This window comes from Haplochromis burtoni, unplaced genomic scaffold, assembly GCF_018398535.1.
Source record: "Haplochromis burtoni strain Fernald_Lab_line unplaced genomic scaffold, NCSU_Asbu1 Contig_4, whole genome shotgun sequence".
NCBI lineage: Eukaryota > Metazoa > Chordata > Actinopteri > Cichliformes > Cichlidae > Haplochromis > Haplochromis burtoni.
In genome coordinates, this window is record NW_024582365.1 from 64,624 (window position 1) to 83,123 (window position 18,500).

The window sequence follows — 18,500 nt, forward strand, 5'->3', positions numbered from 1 at the left end:
CACTATGTGTGAGGATGTAGCAAATAATTCTATTCACTATTTGTTACTGTAACAATATATTGTTAATTAAATGCAAAGAAGTAATAAAAATAAAAAATGCAAAGTTTGTCATTTTTGTCCAATGAACTGAATTTTTATTCCATACTTGAAGAAAAGGTCAGTTCATGCAATGCGTCTATCAAGAGTAAGAAGACAAAATTATGTTCTGGTTCTTGACCCAGAGTTTCAGCTGACCTTAACGGATACTACAATAATAAAAAGGTGTATAAAGTTCTTTCTCTTTTGATGAAAGCGTAAAATATATACCACAAGTTTCACAGGCGTGGATTAATAATAATAATAATAATAATAATAATACATTTTATTTAAATAGCGCCTTTCAAAGCACCCAAGGACACTGTACAACAGATAAAAACTGGAAATATACACAATGATAAAAATAGAAGATAAGAGATAAAACATACAGAAATTAAACCTTGTCCCAGACTGAGAAAAGTTCAGTGAAAATTTCTAATGATCAAAGTTTAGAGTCTAGGAATAGGTTTAATTATTTCTTGGGCTCTTAAGTATAGGAGGGTCTGAGGAGGGTCTGCTAAGAGCAAGACCACTGTTTAGTATTTTCGTGATGGAACTGAAGTTCGGTAACGACTTGCACATTTTTCTTATAGTTTTAAATAGTCTGTCATTGCCACCTCTCGCTTGTCACACCGTATTCTCTCCTTTTTTCCTCTTTCATCATTTTAGCCATTAATAACAGTGCAACTACAGTCTCCAGTCTGCATGCTCTGATGAGTGATGGATGGATAGATGGCACAAAGAGAGTCAGAGAAGAACAAAGAAAACACAGGAGTGGAGCCAGGCTCAGCCAAATCATAGCCTCCAGTGCTATCCTCTTGCAAGATCTATGGGGCTTCATTTGTTTGTGCCGTTTTGGTAATTAAACAGGGGAGGCCCACTCAGTGGAGTCTGGCTGCTGGCTTAGTTTCTCTACCCTAATCTTCCCATAAGACCAGATAATTAATGGTGGAATGGCAGGAGTGCCCACAGTCCTTCTGTTAATGGAAGGGATTCATCTTGTTTGCTCAACTTACTCCATGTTTCTTTATTCAGAGCTTGGCCATGGTGTCATCGCTTTGGTGGACGAGGATATCGAGACTTGGTATCTGTCCAGACATCTAATGACAAATGATAGTGTGGCAGCATGGCATAGACAGGGATATTTTCAGCCAAGACTTCTCCTTCATCTTTGGTGTCAGACTTTATCAGTGTTGTTTGTTTTACCCACATATTATATGGATCATGAGTGGAGTGCTTAAAGTTTATTTATAGTTTATTGCACATGTTAAAAGCTATGGTTTGTGACTTCACTGTGGCACTCAGCCTCAAGCCAGTTGGTTCTTCCCAGGGGAGAGAATCAGAGCAACTCACCATATGACAAGATGTTGTCCACATCTTGATGCAGTGATTCTGAAATATTTATCTGCAACCGAAGAAGGAAATAATACTTGTACAAAGTCAAAGTATTTATTTATTTACTGTACTATAGTATTGGGGCTAGTATTTGGTTTCAATTTAGGTGCAAATTTTGATAACTTTATCCCAACTGTTCTGTTTTTTGTTTTTCAGTTAGTTTCTTTTTTCTTTAACTGCAACTTCTACTTACTTTACTCTGATTCTTTTCATTAGCACCACACAAGGAGTGATAAATGGATCAGTATCAGCATTTCTAACTGTCAATAAATTAAGTCTAATAATAAAGCAGAGATGGGAGAAGCAAGTATCATTCAGAAGTAATGCATTTCTTGGACTATTTTCAGCTACGGGTTAATATGCATTTTAAGTAAGTCATGTATATGAGATTGGTGTGTTACCAGTGCACAGTGTTGCTCATTTATGTGTTGTTGTGAACACAAATAGGTCTGGTTACTGAAGATGGCTATAGCCGATCAGTTAAGAAAGAAATATTTATGGATTTTGATCTTAGTTTTTGTTCACAGTAAAAGCTATTTAAAATATTACTGAGCATTGTCTTTACAGGCTGCCCTTTAGTAGTTTGATTTCTGAACTGTGTAGAAACGAATGTGTTCATATAAATTCCAAGAATCTGTAGCCAAAGAACAAAACTTTATATACTGGATTTGCTGAAATGTAATCGCGAAACCATCAGCTGGTTAGGCTGTGATTTCGCCATTTATTTGCTTTGTTTATCTGCATTCACAAGTGGCAGCAAAAATGACTACTCAACAGGTATGTGAATTGCCAAGCAAGAGGTCTTCTGCTTTCTTTTTTTTCCTGGCAAATCACTGCATTACTTGGCACGTAACCTTGATCTGTAGAGCGGTGGTTTTGCGTATGTTGTGAGAGCAAATTTGTTTCCAAACTTGACGTCATATTCATTTCTGTTTGTTTATTCATGGTCGTAATTAGGTGACACATTTTTTCTATGACTCAGATACATGCGTCGCCATGCAGGCGCACAAGATAAACAAACTGAAAATCTGAATTGGAAAATTTTTTTTAAACTTAATTTTATTTCATTCATTAGTTAGATTTAACTTAGTGCTGGTCTCCGTGTCCCTGGATATTTCCACATTTAATCTGTATTCACTTCCTGTTATTGACAAATGTTGGACTGAGTATGCCCTGTGATGCACAGGAGGTGGACATGTAGCCTGCAGGTAAACAGAGCTGTGAGGAAATAAGAGCTATGCCCATGGTGGAAGTGTTCCTGTGGGCAACTAGCTGCTCAAGTCTCCCCTGAAGCAATATTTTGACAAAGGCTTTTAAAGAGCCGAGCTGTCAGCTTTGGCTTCCTGACCAGGCCCTCATTAGCTAACACCACCACCAAAAGAACGGGCTGATAGAGACGCCTCCTCAGCAGCACTCGAGAAAATGCCTTTCTAACTGCAAATTAATTTTGAATTGGGGATTCATGGGTGAGAACAAGGTGGGGAGCGCTGGTGAAGTGGGCTTCTCTGTATGAGTGACGTGTCACACAAATTCTCATTAATGTGGATCTAGCAGAGAACTTAATCCCCAGGAGCTGCTTAAAGGTAAACAGAACAGTATGGAGATTAGAAGCTGACATTTTTGGGGGGAGATCCTGTGCATTATGGGATTCCTGTGGGATTCCCGCTGGATGGGAGTCAGTTTCACTATTCATTACATGACTCCGACAGGACAGGGGAAAAAAATCATTGGGAACCTAGAGGACAGGAATAAAGAAGCTGTGTGTCTCTTGCAGTTGCTGGTCAGTCACTGTTGAAGATTGATGGCTTCATCATGCATCTGCAAACTCCAGATGCCATCAGTGTATTCTGGAGTGACCTGATAAAACCATATGCGCTACTTTTAAGTTATCTTTAGTAGTTGCCAAATGCAACACGGACTTGGGGATAATTGCCTTTCACAGATGTAAAGCAGGCAACAAAATGCAGCCTGCTGAAAATCACCTTTATTGAGAAGCGCAAGGTGCCGTAAGATGATAACATATCATTGAAATCATTATATTTCTTAAAGTCTCTCAGTGCCCGCATTTATTAATACTTAGCGTGGACCTCTGAGGAATTCAGACCAATGGTATGGAACTGGTTCTTATGCAGACAGAGTTCAGCTCTAGTCCATCAGAATCCAGAAATAGCTCTGGGACGGCTGCTCTGGGACGGTGTTGATATTAGGAGGCTTTGAGGTATTTAGAGGTCTGTCCATGTTGGGGTTTCACTAAGACAGGTTCTATATAATGAAAAGTCTTTGCTAATCTGTCTGTAATTCTTCCACAAATCATTGGTGCATAAGTAGATTATCTTGTCTATCCCCTAAAATCCATTTACTATTCAAGTTTTAAAATCTAGAGCCTTCTTCCCAATAAGTTCAGACTGCACCTGTTTGAATGCCTGAGGTAATTTAATGTTCCACATTAAAAACAAGCAATGCTAATTTCCCCTCAGTAATCATCCTTCTCAGCAGCCCTGTTTATAAACTAAACAAACCTATCAAACCCATTTACTTCAAATCCCGTGCATGTAGTGCCGTGTATAAAAATTCTGGTTAAAGTGTAATAGTCTAAGTGTATGGCTATTATTTTGTATGATGAAAAGTACCTTCCTCATCATGGCAGATAAATATTTATCCCAAGATAGACATTGTTGTTCGTGTGACTTTGAATTAAAAGAAAAGCAGAAAAAGAAACAGTTGTGCCTGCATGGAATTAGAACTACAACCCAGCCCTATTAATATATGATAATACATTGATTTTACATCAATGCCATATTGAATGTATTGAGAAGAAAGCTACTTGGGTTCATCTTGGTGTCAAATATGTATAATTCATGAATTACACAGAAAAGCATCAGAGATGGAAAGAAAATAAAACACAGTACTGGGTGTAGACAGAACCGTGCAACTGCTTCTTCACTTACACGAGTCCTCTATTGATTGAGAAGGAGATTGCAATTGATTGAAAGTCTGAAATCACTGAATCACTCCAGTTAAAATCAGGCTTCTCCTCTTCTATTTCGATGATAATGCATTCTGCACAGCACACGAGTAATGTTCTGTGGCAGCCTGGCAAGTTTATCTTTGATGAAAACAAAGGTATTATTCACAAATTTAAACCCACCTGCTAAATACTCTTTCAGTCCGCTTTGTGCCACTAAAGCAGCTCAGGCACCCAGAGGATCCTTCCTGGGTGAGGTCCCAGTGGATCAGGCTTGTTCCGCCGCAACCCGTGGATGCTTAATCAGATTGGGATCTGGGGAATTTGGAGAAGAGGTCAGTGCCTTGGGCTTTTCTGCAGGCTGTTCCAGAGCAGTTTTGAGGTGTGGCAAGGTGCCTTGATCTGCTTTTGCCAGATGTTGGTACATGTCAAAATAACATATGCATGAATGCTAAAATCAAGTCTCCCAGTTGAGGGGGAGGGGTTTTCTGCTTTATTTTATGGAACTTTAACTGTCATTAACATAATCTAAGGCATATGTTCAGTGTATTAGATTTGTTAATGGATGCACTGTATGTTTTAGATGGAAGTGGGAATCTTTATTCATTATAGTGGTTGACAGGCTCTCTGTTAGGCTTCGTTGCCTCATCTATAGTTGCATAAATGTGATCTATAAACCCCTAATTGCCTTTGCCTGATCTCCTCTATGGCTATCGCTTTTACTGTCTGCAAAGGTCATTTCCTGTCCCATATCTGTATTATTCATTAGGGAGGCTCAGCCACTGCAAAAAAGGAAAAATACTGGAAGGATATTTGCAATATTGTCATTCAGTTTATCCGTCAAATTATCGAAAGCAAGCTGGTCCCTGAGAGATGGTTTGAATGTGCAAACAGCTGGGAATGTACAGCTGACTTCAGAGGTCAGCAGAAGGCTATCCAGGCTCTAAAGGCTGCTGTGAAACATTTTTATGAATCGCCTCCTGCACTAGGTCAGAATTAGAAGAGAAATTAGAGATGAGCCATGGAAGTTTGTGTCTGTGTGCAGCAGAGACTCCCACCTACCTTATTTGGTACACTTGTGAAATATAGTGCAATATAGTATAAGAGGACCTGAATAAAACTAATTAATCTGAACTGTCGTCTACTCGCAGTTTAGCTTGAGTTAACATCAGGGGACGAAAGCTCCTGTTGGCCAAAGGCATCTATAAGAAGTAAAAGTCTGAAAAGTTCCTGTAATTAACCTGTAGAATGACTGTCAGTGGTGTACTTTGTACTTTCCCATTGTCGTGTACATTTCAGTGGTTTTCTGTAATGTTACCGATCTCCAACCTGTATCCCCATGTGATGTCTGTGTTGTGTGTGTAAGGTCGGGGGGCGGGTCCATTCCACTGCAGGGCGACCTGCATGTGGCAAATAAAGCTGATTGATTGATTGGCTTGCAGCTTGTCACCTGGTCTGCTTTTGGTTGTCCATGAACAAGGTGTCAGTTGATTGTTGGCTTTGGTTCGCCATTGCTCGCCCTGTAGCTGCTGTGCAGGTCTCCGAGGCATGCAAATCTGCTGCTGCCAAGGACTGTGATGCACCCGGCAGTTTATGGTGGAGGCTGCAAGCCGGCAGGCATAGGCGATTATCCTGGTAAGCCAAGCTTTAGAGCAAAAACACACCCATAGTCTGGGCCTAACTACAATGTATTTGTTTTTCATTTGAAATTTTCAATGAAATCTTATTTATTTGTTTCACATTAGAAATTAAGAAAGTTCATGGTGTTTAACCTGGTGAACAATCATGCTTATAATCCACATTTACAACATCTGTTTTGACAGTTTAAAAAAAAAAAAAAGATGAAAAAGTCCAAACAAAGCAGAGCCTTTGATTCCTCCAGATTTCTCAGTTGCAGCTCATAAAGTGACTGGTGAGTGTGACGGAGCATGGACCTCAGCTGCATTGTTTACACATTTCCCATAAGTACTGTTAGAAAAATCAGAGCGACTGACTCAACATATGAAAGAAAAAAGTGTGGCAGACAGCTCACTGTAACTGAATCATGTATACATGTTTTTGGCAATGAACAGTTTATGAAGCAGACTTTTTGAAGCTGATACTCTCAATAGTTTTTTCTCATTTTTTTCTCCATTGGTAAACTTAAATTACATAGAATACAGGATTTACTTGTTGTGAAGTTTTTATATTTGCAAAGTGCATGAAAGGAAGGTGAGCTGATACTCTCGGGGAGAAAATGAACAGATAGCATGGTTTATTTACAGGCAGTTTTTACAACAACTACTTAAGGAATATTTCTTAAAGAAGTTTTGGCTTGTGCGCAAAGATGCCAGCCACTTGTTGGCCAGGGAGATGAGCAATGAGTAGAAACATCTGACAAAGTAAAGCTCCGATCAAACATCAGTGGGTAGCGACACAGTTTCTTCTGTAGCCTAGAGATCTATAGACTGTTGTGTCACTATTTAAACTTGATTACTATAAGGTTTATGGTAATCAAGTTCATGATAATAATGTAATTTATGGGGTATGTGGAGTCCTAAGGAATAAGCATATCTCAAGTTGTGAATGACAAATCCCTACATTCAAAAACTGCCCAGTAACCTGAGAAATTGTTTAGTAGCTAAAATACCAACATTATGGATTATTGTGGATTTTGCTCAAACTGGCTTGGTAATACAAATAGTTTGCCTGCCATCCACTATCACACTCAGCTACAGCTGGCCAAAGCGACACATTTACCCCCCTCTTGTAAAGACAGATGGCAACAAAGTGTCCTCATCAGCTGAGTATTTAGCAGTGCCGTCAACATTAAACCTGTTACTACTGTAAAATTGGCTTTATTCCATCATCTATCTTATTTCCAGCATTTTTATAAAAGGGTGTATACATCCTTTCTGAAAAACACTAGCTAATGGTGTACTCTTTCCATCTCCAACAAAACTTTGTGCTTACTATTCTTCCTGCGGTGGCATATTTTGTTAGTGAAGTTTGCACCAGGGGTCACATTAAAAAGATGATTCACTTTGGCCTTTGTCACAGTGTTTCTCTCTTTTTAAATGAGTCAGAGCTTATCTTTAGCATGCATCAGTGGAAACCCAAGGCATTTGAATAAATCAAATAACTCACAGAGTTCCTAAGTGGGTGTTTACTTGACTGAGTGCAACCCATTGTGACCCCGACAGCTCCCAGCCTCCCCAAATTAAAACAAAGATGTTTTGCGCTCTTGTGCCCTACTTCAGCTGTTTTCTTTATTTGTGCCTCAAACATCAGCGTGGCAGCATTTGGAAGAGATTCTCCCTGACTTGTTCCCTGGTCATTTCAGAATGAGGTTTCTCTTGCTCCACTGAATAATTCCTTCTGGCACGCTAAAACCCTCTTTTCCACAAACACCTTCTCTCGCATTTGCCAGTGACAAAACAACAAGAGACTTCAGACAATGAGTGCTGACATTTTCTGCCACAGGGTCCATTAGCACTCTCATGTGTGACTAAATACTGTTTTGGTTATTTTTGCATTCACAGCTCCAAATGTTAGAACGTCTGTACTGAGTAAGGATAAAACAGCACAAAAATTCCAGACTGTGCGGATGACTTAAATGTGCAGTATCATAGCATTTTATTTATGTATGTATTTGCTCTGCTGTGAATCCTGGTGTTGACTTTGAATCTGTAATATTGTTGGCAAACAAAACACACACCTTTTGTTTTTTTTTCACTCATTTTGAGACCATTTTTCAGAAGAATTTTTTTTCTACCAGGAAAAAACTGATAATTTGTTCCCATCCAGTCAATGGAAAATGTCAGATAAACAGCTTAACGACTATATAACGGTATATTTGCACCAACAAGGTGATTCCCAAAGAGTTACTAGCCAAAAAAATGGCTTATCTGGCATTGGTGTGTAGTGTGTCCTTAAAAATAATCAGAAACTGGACAAGTTGAGCATAGAAGTGGCAGACCTTAAAAAAAAGGGACTTCTCTACTGCAGATGAAAGTATCTGAAAATCATATCCTTAAGAAATGGGGAAAAAAACCCAGCAAAGACCTGATGCAGGAATGAACAGAGGCGTCTGGCTCTTCAGTTGACAAATCCACAGTTCCCTGAAGCCTCATCAGAAATGGCCTCGGTGGAAAGGTGGCTGTCAAGAAGGATGCAACAAAAAGAACCAGGCAGAAGTATGTCAAATTACACATTTGGACTGAAATCGGTGGTAACAGGTCTTATAGAGCGATGAATCCAAACACTTCTGTTATATTCTTAGCATATCGCTGTTAAAATGTACGGAGAAGTTCAAGGGAGAAGTAGACGGTAAGCATCCACAGCTATCTGTAAAACATAGAGGACCTGCAGTGTTGGGGATTTTGTCAAGATTGATTGAATTAGGAACACAGAAAAGTACATCAGATTTTGATCTACCGTGCAATACCATCTAAGAAACATTGAATTGGCTTCATTTTTGCAGCATGACGATGATCCCAAACACACTGCCAGTGAAGTAGAAGCATACCTGAATAGAAGAACACACAATGGAACGCCGTCAGTCATGGATTGGCCTCCCCAATCCTTCGGGAATCCTGGAGAACTGTTCCTGGAGGTTACAAGAAAGCTTGCCTCAAAACTTGTTGTTTCTCTAGAGCTTTTTCCCTTTAGCAAAACTAAAGAAATGAGGAATGGCTCAAATCTCTCGATCGATCGATCGATAGATAGATTTTTTTTTTTTCAAAATGGTGGCAAAATATTACAGTGAAATTATACAACGAAGTGTTGCTAACGGTTTTCAGCAAATTAGTTTGTACAAAAGGTCATTGAACCACATTTGAAGCCCAAAAAAAGTTTCATGCTGTACTGAAGGGACACAAAGGCAGAAAGCCTGGTATGACAGGGAGATTCAAGACACCACAACCACAGAAATGGGCATAATGGGACTGACATTCACACAGTGTTCCCACGAAGTCATTTGTAAATGGGGAAAAAAGACACTTTTTTTTTTTTTTATTTCTACATATCGTCAGATGACTTTGCCTTTTCTTTTTTTCTGACACCTTCAAACCTATTTTTAGTAATGTCGCTACCGTCATAGATCAGAACAACTATTTTTGTCCGTATTCATATTAAATGGAACAGTTTCCCAGAGCTACAAAAATAAAACTCGAGTTCTTGTAAGCCATAGTTTAAATTCAGATTACGTTAACGTGATATTGTGGTTATGGTTTAGATTTACTTGCACTAGATGCTTTTCAGATGGTTACTACTGGATTATCTTTACATAGGGGGTGTGGCAAGTGAAATCATTTAGCAGTATGTCATGGCATACCATGGCTCAGTAGATCTGCAATAAGAAATTCCCAGCTGTTGAGTTTTTGAACTAGGACTCAGACTGCTATGTCTTTTGGTGGCAGTTGTAACAGCTGAAAGTAAAAATTACTATTGCTTCTAATCAGCGGTTATAAAACGGCAGAATGTGTGTCCTACTGGATCGTGATCAGCATTAGTCCCCGCTCTGAGGATGAGAGCAAGCTGGACCAGCATTTAAAGCTCCGACTCCTGGAGAATGACAAGTAGCCATCTGGTAATTCTCCTCTTCAGACCTGTACGGTAGCTACGTCCCAAAATAGCATCAAAGGCAAAGAATTGTCTTTTGAAAATGGGCTGTTCTGGAGCTAGACAGATCTCACTTGAATTGTCACTCAGGGGGTCTGATGCAGTTGGACACCGATTCAGTTGCACTCATTTTGTCATTTCAGAGAGGGAAGAGAGGGGAAGCTGCACGCACAAGACAAACAATACAAACAAGTGTGGAGCACTTTTTACAAGTATTAATTGACACACAAGGGAATAGGACTTCTTATCTACTCTTCTTGAAACCAAGTACCGCCTCTGGGATGTTCTGAAGAGTGCTGATGAGGTGTGGGTGTGCTTTTCAAAAAATGTGCTTAACATGGTTTCCAAAGAAATCTGAAGTTGTGACGCCAGCTGAGTCAAGAAACTAATTTTTTAGGACGGTTGTAAGTTGATTTAGGCTAATGATTCTCATTTTCGTGTACTGCTGGCTGCAGGGCCCGAACTTCCATTGTATTTTGAACGTATTGCCTTTTTTAAACAGTAACTTGTCACTATTCATTATCTTTATGGATTATTACAGACATCGGCTCCATCTCCTTAGATTAATTACTATTCTCCAAGTGCATTTAATCAAGAAACAAATTATAACCGCTTTGTAAGAAATACTGTCTATATGGAAGCCATCACGATGGCCTTAGGTTACATCAGTATTCAATGAAACTGAAAACTTTCCTTTGAAAATTATTGCAGTAAATACTCCAGTGACCCTTTTACTTAAGGCAAGCAAGTACAGAAAATTGAGGCAGAAAATGATTCAAATGAGAGAGTGAGCTTGAATGAGAGATGTAGAAGTAGTACTAGGTTGTCTCTAAGCTTTAGAGAGTTTTGTATGAGAGATGATCTCTGGCCTTACTTTGGTTCTTCGGGGGCTTTGCGACAAACAATAACATTAACAATGCAGGAATTTAATGACAGAACTACTTAGATTTTCATTTTAAAATAAACTCTGACCTCTTTCTCTGGTATTTCTTCCTAGTCTCCATTTCCTGTGCCTAATTTATTCTCTTTTCTCCTTAGCTTTTAATTATTAATAAGGCTAGATAATGGTCAGTTCCTCCAATATGCAAAAGTGATATAGTTTTACATGGACAAAGGCTACTGAAAGAGAAAAGTTGGACTTGTGCAATCAAAGGCAAAAAGCTAGAGAGCAGGACACATCTTGCGGCTTTTAAAAGCTTTTGTCAGCGCTGGCAGCTGCTCATCATAAATCTCCTCTGTCCTCTGTTTCTATCCTTTCCCTTGCAAGTATAATATATACTCGGGTCTGAAACAAATTATAGAGCAGCAAAGATTTCAGAACGGACGGGATAGTCTTTGCAGGAATGAGTCAATCCTTGCTATTAAGGAGCATTCATCTTCTCTGTACATGGTGGCAGACACCAACCAAAGTGTGCATTGCTAATGAGAGCGATCTGGCAGACTTCTTCATACTGCACAAGTTAAGATCACTGTGAATATTTAGATCTCAGAAAATAAACCAAATCTCCTGATGTGACCTCGGCACAGAATGGCCATATAGCGGGTTGAGCCAAGTATGCTTTAAAGGTGACCGTTTTCAGCCAGTAGTGTCCAAACTCAAAGAGCTCTGCGTGTGCCATTGTTGAAGTATGTTGGAGCCAGCGAGCGTCTCATTACTCAGCTCTCTGGAACACAAAAACACATCACCATAGGCTGGATGGTTTTCCGACAGACTGCTAATAGCGTTGACGGCTGTTTAAGGAAAGGGTGAAAGTTTCCAAAGTCATTAGCATATGAGTGCCAGTGCCAGTCGTAATGCATGCCACGCCGTAGTAATGATACAGCAATTGCCTACATAGCCAAGATATCCTTAGTAGTGGAGCCTAATTGTTGATGGCTTGATGTGGCCATGCCCCACATGCATTAAAGTATCCTGTCTTTCAAAGGAGCGAACAGATGGTAAGGGCTTAGACATTTTGTGGCCTCGAGGACAGTAGAAAAGAACGGGTCTCTCGGGAGAAACCTACATTTTAACTTCATCGCCTTTTTAGATTTATTTGACCAATGTTATGCACCGGTCTCAAAGGACATTCCACATGCATGAGCGTGTGTGTATGTGTGTGAGCTAACGTGACCTTATCAGCTGCTGTGTTGTCTCGTTAACACACACGCATGCACGAGTGCACACGCGAACAACCGCATGCACTGACTGCATTGCAGAAAGGGCATAGGCCTCTGACAGCAGAAAGCGGATTAGACTGCAAACCAAAGATTCTTAGTGAGTTTAATGGAATAGAGATGAGTGGATGGGAGATTTAAATAAATTAACCTTCAGTGAATCCCTTGAGGCTTGGAGAATGACAGAGGGGGTCTGAGGAGGATTTTTTTTTTTTTTATAAACTTGCTACTGATTTAATGAATAGTCATGACATTATTACAGGGAGCTTGTACTCCTCAATTTGAATGCAAACTTGAGACTGTTTGAAGCACAGCTCAAGTGAGCACCGCAAATATGGGCAAGCGCGTAAATGTATTTCCCTCCCTAAACACTAATAACCTGATCCATTTTTGCCACAGTTTGAGCTCCATATGCCAACTTATTGTTAGTGTTTATTTTGCATGCAGCAATGGGTGATGTTTATAAATGCACTAAGAGATATTCTGGCATCTTTTTAAAATGTCATCACAACATCAGGGAATACATTGACCTTTACTAAACTCCCAGCCATAAGAACATAATTCTTTCTACGTACTTATCACGATATTAACCCTGATTGGTGTCTCTGACATTTACTTAAAGATGCAAAAAGCTGAATATCCTAGATATCATTTTTTAGGAGGATGCTATAATCACTATAGCCAAATTACCGTACATCTTTAAACTGCATTGGCAGTTTAAACTAGTCTTATTTTTGTCTAGTTAGCAAAAAAAGTCTTTTAAATGTCTTTTTTTCTGAGCTATGTTGTTGAAGTGTCATGCATCTCGCTACTACACCCCCAAATCTGTAGGGAATGTAAGTGTAGCGCGCAACCACAAGGTCTGTATGCTGAAACTTTGTCAGCTTCAGCTGTAAAAAAAGGGGCTTTTCTAGAATGTACAGTAAGGTCCCATAGAGCACATATCACACTGACTGTGTACAACCAAGCTGATAGATTACCCAGCGGGGATCTTCTGTCTTAATTTGACAGGTCTCCATGGAAACGGGCGTACATAACAGCATCACGTACAATCTCCAGTTGGTAGAAGCCCCCTTGGGTAACGGTGTCACTGTGGCCTCCATATTCACCGTAATCAATTTTCTGCCAGACTTCCTCCCATCCCGCCTTGAGTTGCTGAAGCTGCGTCAGGCCAGGCTGCTGTCTTAATGGCTTTTAATTGCCTCTGGTTTTACCTGGATGAAGTCTGTCACTCCTGATCAAGAACGTGACTTAAAACACCTCGAGAGTATTCATGGTGATCAACTCATGTGTGCGCACAACACCGAAAACTGACAGAGGAAAACTGGCCCCTCAGGCGTGCGAATCCAAAACAAAACCCAAGTTTTCATTAAAGCTTGAGTTTGGGAAACTTGTCTCGGAGATTACGTGACAATTTGTTTTTGACTGCTGCCGTAGCTCGCTTAAAATATGAACTACTGTGTATTGCGTATGCGACAGACTAATAATATTTTGTTGTTAATATTTTGGGGAAAGGGTGAGAAACATACCCTCGGTTATTAATTTTCTGTCAGAAAACACGGTTGTACATAATGATAATTTGTTTTTCCCACTTTGTGTGAAGTGCTTGTGGTTTTAACTGCTCTTTGTCTTTGCTATAAATACACAGGAAGTGAAAAGCTTCGTTAATGGTCTCTTGAGAATACCACAGCTGCTTGCCATTCTTTGCATCCTTTGCTAAGCCGTATCAGTCAGACACCTTGTTTATTCATATCTTCAGTCAGCTGCCTTTTTAGGAAGCTTGGAGCTCGTGTCCAGCGAGTCCAGAGCCAGAATGTGTCCTGATGGACACACAAGACGGGATATGAATAGAGTAACATCTCATTTTATTGTAGTGTCTGATCTATGCACAAACCCTTTTTAGTGAGTGCTAAGTGAGGTCTTGTGACTGATCACTACCCTTTCAGGTGACTGAAGGTTAATTTGGGATCCTGTTTGCAGACTTGCCAGTTGCCAGCAGAAATGAGACTTATAGCCTGTGACTGTCACATTACTCTGACCCACACTCTGCCAGCTTTGCAGTAAGTGCAGTGAAGCATGATTCAAAATATTACCACAAAGTCACTTTGTGGGCTGCATTATTATATCGATGCTTATGTTGCCTCTTGGTAATGGAGCCTGAACTCTTAGGCCATTCTTATAAAACTTTCATACCTTTTCTACCCTGGCACTTATTATGCACGTGGTCTGCTTCACTAGTGTGTCATCAATATAGACAATATAGTGTTGACTATAGTGCTAAAGCATTTTGTGTATTGATTTTAAAAACTAGTGGCGACAGTATGGCCAAACCTGTCTCACAGTGTTTCTTTAACATTCTGGCAGCTTCACTGTATATCACGGCATTATTAGAAATGGTTTTTATTATTATATTCAGTTAAAATAGTTGAATGTCAAACAATGCAATGCCATCATTAAAAACTTTCCAGCAAAGAACAAAGACATAGAGAATCATTTAGTTATCCAGCAACGTTGCATTTGTGTTCCAGGTTTCTTAAATGTGAATGTGTGGTTTCAGTGGAGCTCGAGCCCATCACAGCTGTTATAGGGCAATCGTTTTGGTACATCCTGGACAGGTTGCCAGTCGGATCAACACTAATAGCTAGTTCAGAATCACCAGTTAACCTAACCCCATGAATACCTTTGAAGTGTGGGGTGAAGCTCACAATGACATAGGGAGAACATGCAGTTTCCATACAGGACCTTGTAGCTGTGACCTCTTTCCAAACTGTGACGCCAACTTGGAATTTTGTTTAAACAAAACGAAACCAAAAAAATGACCATTTGGTGTCCTGTGATGAACTGACAACCTCTACAGTGTGTACACCGCTGGCTGTCTGAATAGAGCTGCCCGAGCCTGCCTCTCCTCAGTTGCCTCCACCAAGTCTTCTGGGGATGACACCAAGGTGTTAAGAGTAATGTCTGTAATATCTGCAGTATGTGCCATCCAGGAGGCATTCCACCTTAGCTGGGTTCTTTTGAAATAGCCAAAAAAATAAGAAAGAAGTCTTGGTTTTGCTTCCAGTGGGGCAACTGCTCTGGGTTTCCCCCTTGCTTCTCACCACAGCTGGGTATCATGAATATGTTTTCTTTTTTTAGAGCATTAGGTCTGTCGGATGCATCCAACTGTGAGCTCACAAACTTGCAAAACGGAAGCAGTGTATGGGGAAGGTGTTTTTCTTGTTTCGTTGACTAAAGTGCATGAATCTGCTCCATCTCAACAAGACAGAAAAACACACAGATCTTTATGCAGCATTTCCTCTTCTGGCTTTTTTTGTGATGTTCAGGATTAAAAGTTGTTTTTCACCTGATCTGATAGGCGAATGTGCTCAGCCACTTTAAACGTCCGATGCAAATCAGTGGAGCTGAAAGACGCTTTGTTGACAGTTCGGGTTTAGTAATGCAGTGGATTAGTCAGAGAAGCTGATTTATTTCTGAGGTTGGGACTGTGTTAATGGAATGTGCCACCGTCTTGCCCTTTGCCTTGTTCAGATGGATGAATGCCCAATAATCTACATGGTCTCTGTATTTTCTCTGCTCTAGTTTAAAGACTCCGCTGCTTAGGTCGTCCCCGCACTAATGCCCATCCTCGCAGTGGTGCGCTGATGCACATTTCCTTATGCTCTGCATTATTCATATCCACCAATTGGTTTATTAGCTGATATTTGTTAGATTAAAGGCTACAAGAGAGTTATGCAAACGTGTTAGGAAGAAAATCATTACAGCTCAGTGCGCTGTCTTGTACTTGAAAGCTCATAGGTTCAATTTCCATAGCTCCCAATGACTTATGAAGTGTGATACAACTAGATGTAAGATACAACTTGTTTTCAACAGTGTCAAATTAAAAAATAGGGCATTTGTGAAATAAATAGTCTTATCTAATCTAATTTCCTAAATTCCTTAATTTGTATAACCATTAGTCTAAAATCTCAAAGCTGATCAGTGTACTAAAAGAAAATGAGTAAAGCAGGCTAAACGTGGGATTTTGGATCACATTTCATAGATTGTGAGGTAAATTATGTGTGAGTTTAATGAGCAGTTATTGTTGTAACTGCTTGGATCCAGCTTGGTTACTTCCATGTTTTGTTTTTGTGTTGTTGACCTGGCTCAACTTTAAAATAATCAGCAGAAACTGGCTCGCATTCTCCCAAGAAACTCACAATGTAGACGCACTACCTTGTTTCAATTCCAAGGCAGTTCAATGGTGTTTTAATGAGCCACTGACTTTCACTGTGCATTCTAATGGTCCTGTGCTTTCCTGGCTCACTGTACCATTAATGGTGCATGTTGTTAATTCATTCTTGTTGGACGAGCAGCCCAGACTCATTTGTGATATTTCTTTTGTATTCCGTTCTGAGGCTCGAAGTCTCTGTTTCATTTCCTCGGTTTACTCTGCAGCCCTGCTGTCCATCTCCTCCCACCCTCCTGGCATTTATTTTCTTCTCCCTCTGGGGAGTGATTCTCCCCGACATCGCTACACGCCCTGGCCAGATGTTGAAACTTAAATACGCCATTCATCAGCCCACAGACTCAAGTAGGAGTATAGACAGGGGCGATGACCCTGGAAAGACATTGTTAGTATACAAAGCTCACACACTCACCGCCTTTACTCATAAATTCTCTTCCCACCCTGCACATTTAAACCAAGACATTTCTGGTGTGAGTAACTGTCCAATTTCTGGTTCTGAAAAAGGCCTCTTGAGAGCTTAAACTTCAAAAACAAGATTCTAGTGTGTGATTAGAAATGAAGATTTGCAGCCAAAATCTTTTTCATTGAGGCCGATTTATTGTGTCCATTATTTTCTCTGCAGTTAATTCCAGAGTAATGGTATCATTCAAGAGCCAGATAAGTTACTGAACTTGGTTTAAAAACATAAAATTTAAGTCCTTGGAGCCTTCTGTCATGAACTCTAGATCAAATAAAATCAACAATTTGAGTGCCACAGATTTGCCTGTGTTCAAGTCCTTTTTTTCCGTTTAGGAACAAATCTTGTAAAATTGTTGGAGAAGCTCACCACTGTGAGCTAAAGTGACGCTCTTTCCTTCATCTGGAACGGCAGTAACACTGTAACCACTGAAGCTTAGTGGTCAGTGTTCAGTGCTGCTTCACTTTTTCCATAACTACTCTTTGCCTTTCGCTTGGGAACTCACAAGCGCATGACTAAAAGTCTCATCTCTTCAGATGTAAACTGTTGCTGTTTATTGGTGACAGAGTTAACATTGGCAGAGGAATGCATTTATTTCGCTCTCTGGACGGTCATCTTTAAAGACGTGACAGATGGATGTTGAATAGAGATTGACTTAAGAGGGTTCTGTGCGTGCGTGCACTACTCAGACCGACTGTGCAGAAAATACCAATGCCTAAATCTGAGAAATCGCCCATGCACAGATTTAAAGTATTTTAAGGCCTCGTTTCAGGTTTTATTGCTGGAATTGCAAGCATGGCATTAACTTTCTAACAGACTTTATCCTATGTTTTTTTTTTTTTTTTTCTGGGGTTTTTTTGTTTTTGTTTTTGTTTGTTTGTATGTTTGTTTTTAACTGATTGTTTATGTAACAGAATGGGAGTTTGCAGTATTCTCCTTTTTAAAGTGAGGCTTGATCTATCTCAGTTTTTCTTTGTCAGTTGCTAGTCACATAAAAGCTACTGGTCAATCTTGTTGTTGACAGATTATAGCCATGAAAGGTTGAGACACAGTTGACAAAGGTATCAGTAACCTCATTAGCTGTATAAGCCTTAATTAAACCACTACTTCAAAGCTGCATCATTAGAGCATCACCCTGAAGTCTTGAGTATTTGATGGGCTAAAAAACAAGGCTACAACAGTTTCAGTGCACAATTTAAAAAATAAAAAATGAATGTCTATAGCTACTTCTGAGTTTGATACAAACTGATTAGTGTCTCTCAGACCTGTAATAGAGCCACAGTAAAGTGGGGTTTCTGCTCTGTTTTGCCATGGAGGGAAAACAAATCTGAGCACAAAGAAGTGTCATGAATTTTTCATGAATTAAGACGGAGTCTCTCCAGGACCCCGCTCTGAATTATGAACTAATGCTGCCCTTAAAGAGCGCAGAATAAGTGATACATTCATTAGGACTTGGGGGGGGGGGAGGAATCTCATAATAATTTAGTGATAAATACAGATTCATTCAAGTGTTCTTACTGTCTCGTATGATCGAAATAAAGATGCTAAGGAAAAAGCTGTCTTCACCACACTGTCTTATTTTTACTATTAGGTTGTGGCCTTGTTAAAACTGACCTTGATTA

At 39.8% G+C, this 18,500-nt stretch overlaps 1 protein-coding gene across 3 annotated transcripts in view; it reads left to right on the forward strand.

The window, feature by feature from the left end:
* enox2 (ecto-NOX disulfide-thiol exchanger 2) overlaps window positions 1-18,500 on the forward strand; it is a 133,449-nt gene that overhangs the window by 18,884 nt on the left and 96,065 nt on the right. The window contains exon 1 of one of the 3 annotated variants that reach the window (XM_005913101.3): window positions 475-6,070. The exons of the other annotated variants lie outside the window; for them this stretch is intronic. Coding sequence (XP_005913163.1) covers window positions 6,013-6,070 — 58 coding nt within the window. The 5' untranslated portion in view covers window positions 475-6,012. Of the gene's footprint in view, window positions 1-474; window positions 6,071-18,500 lie in introns of those variants that run through there. 3 annotated transcript variants of the gene reach the window in all.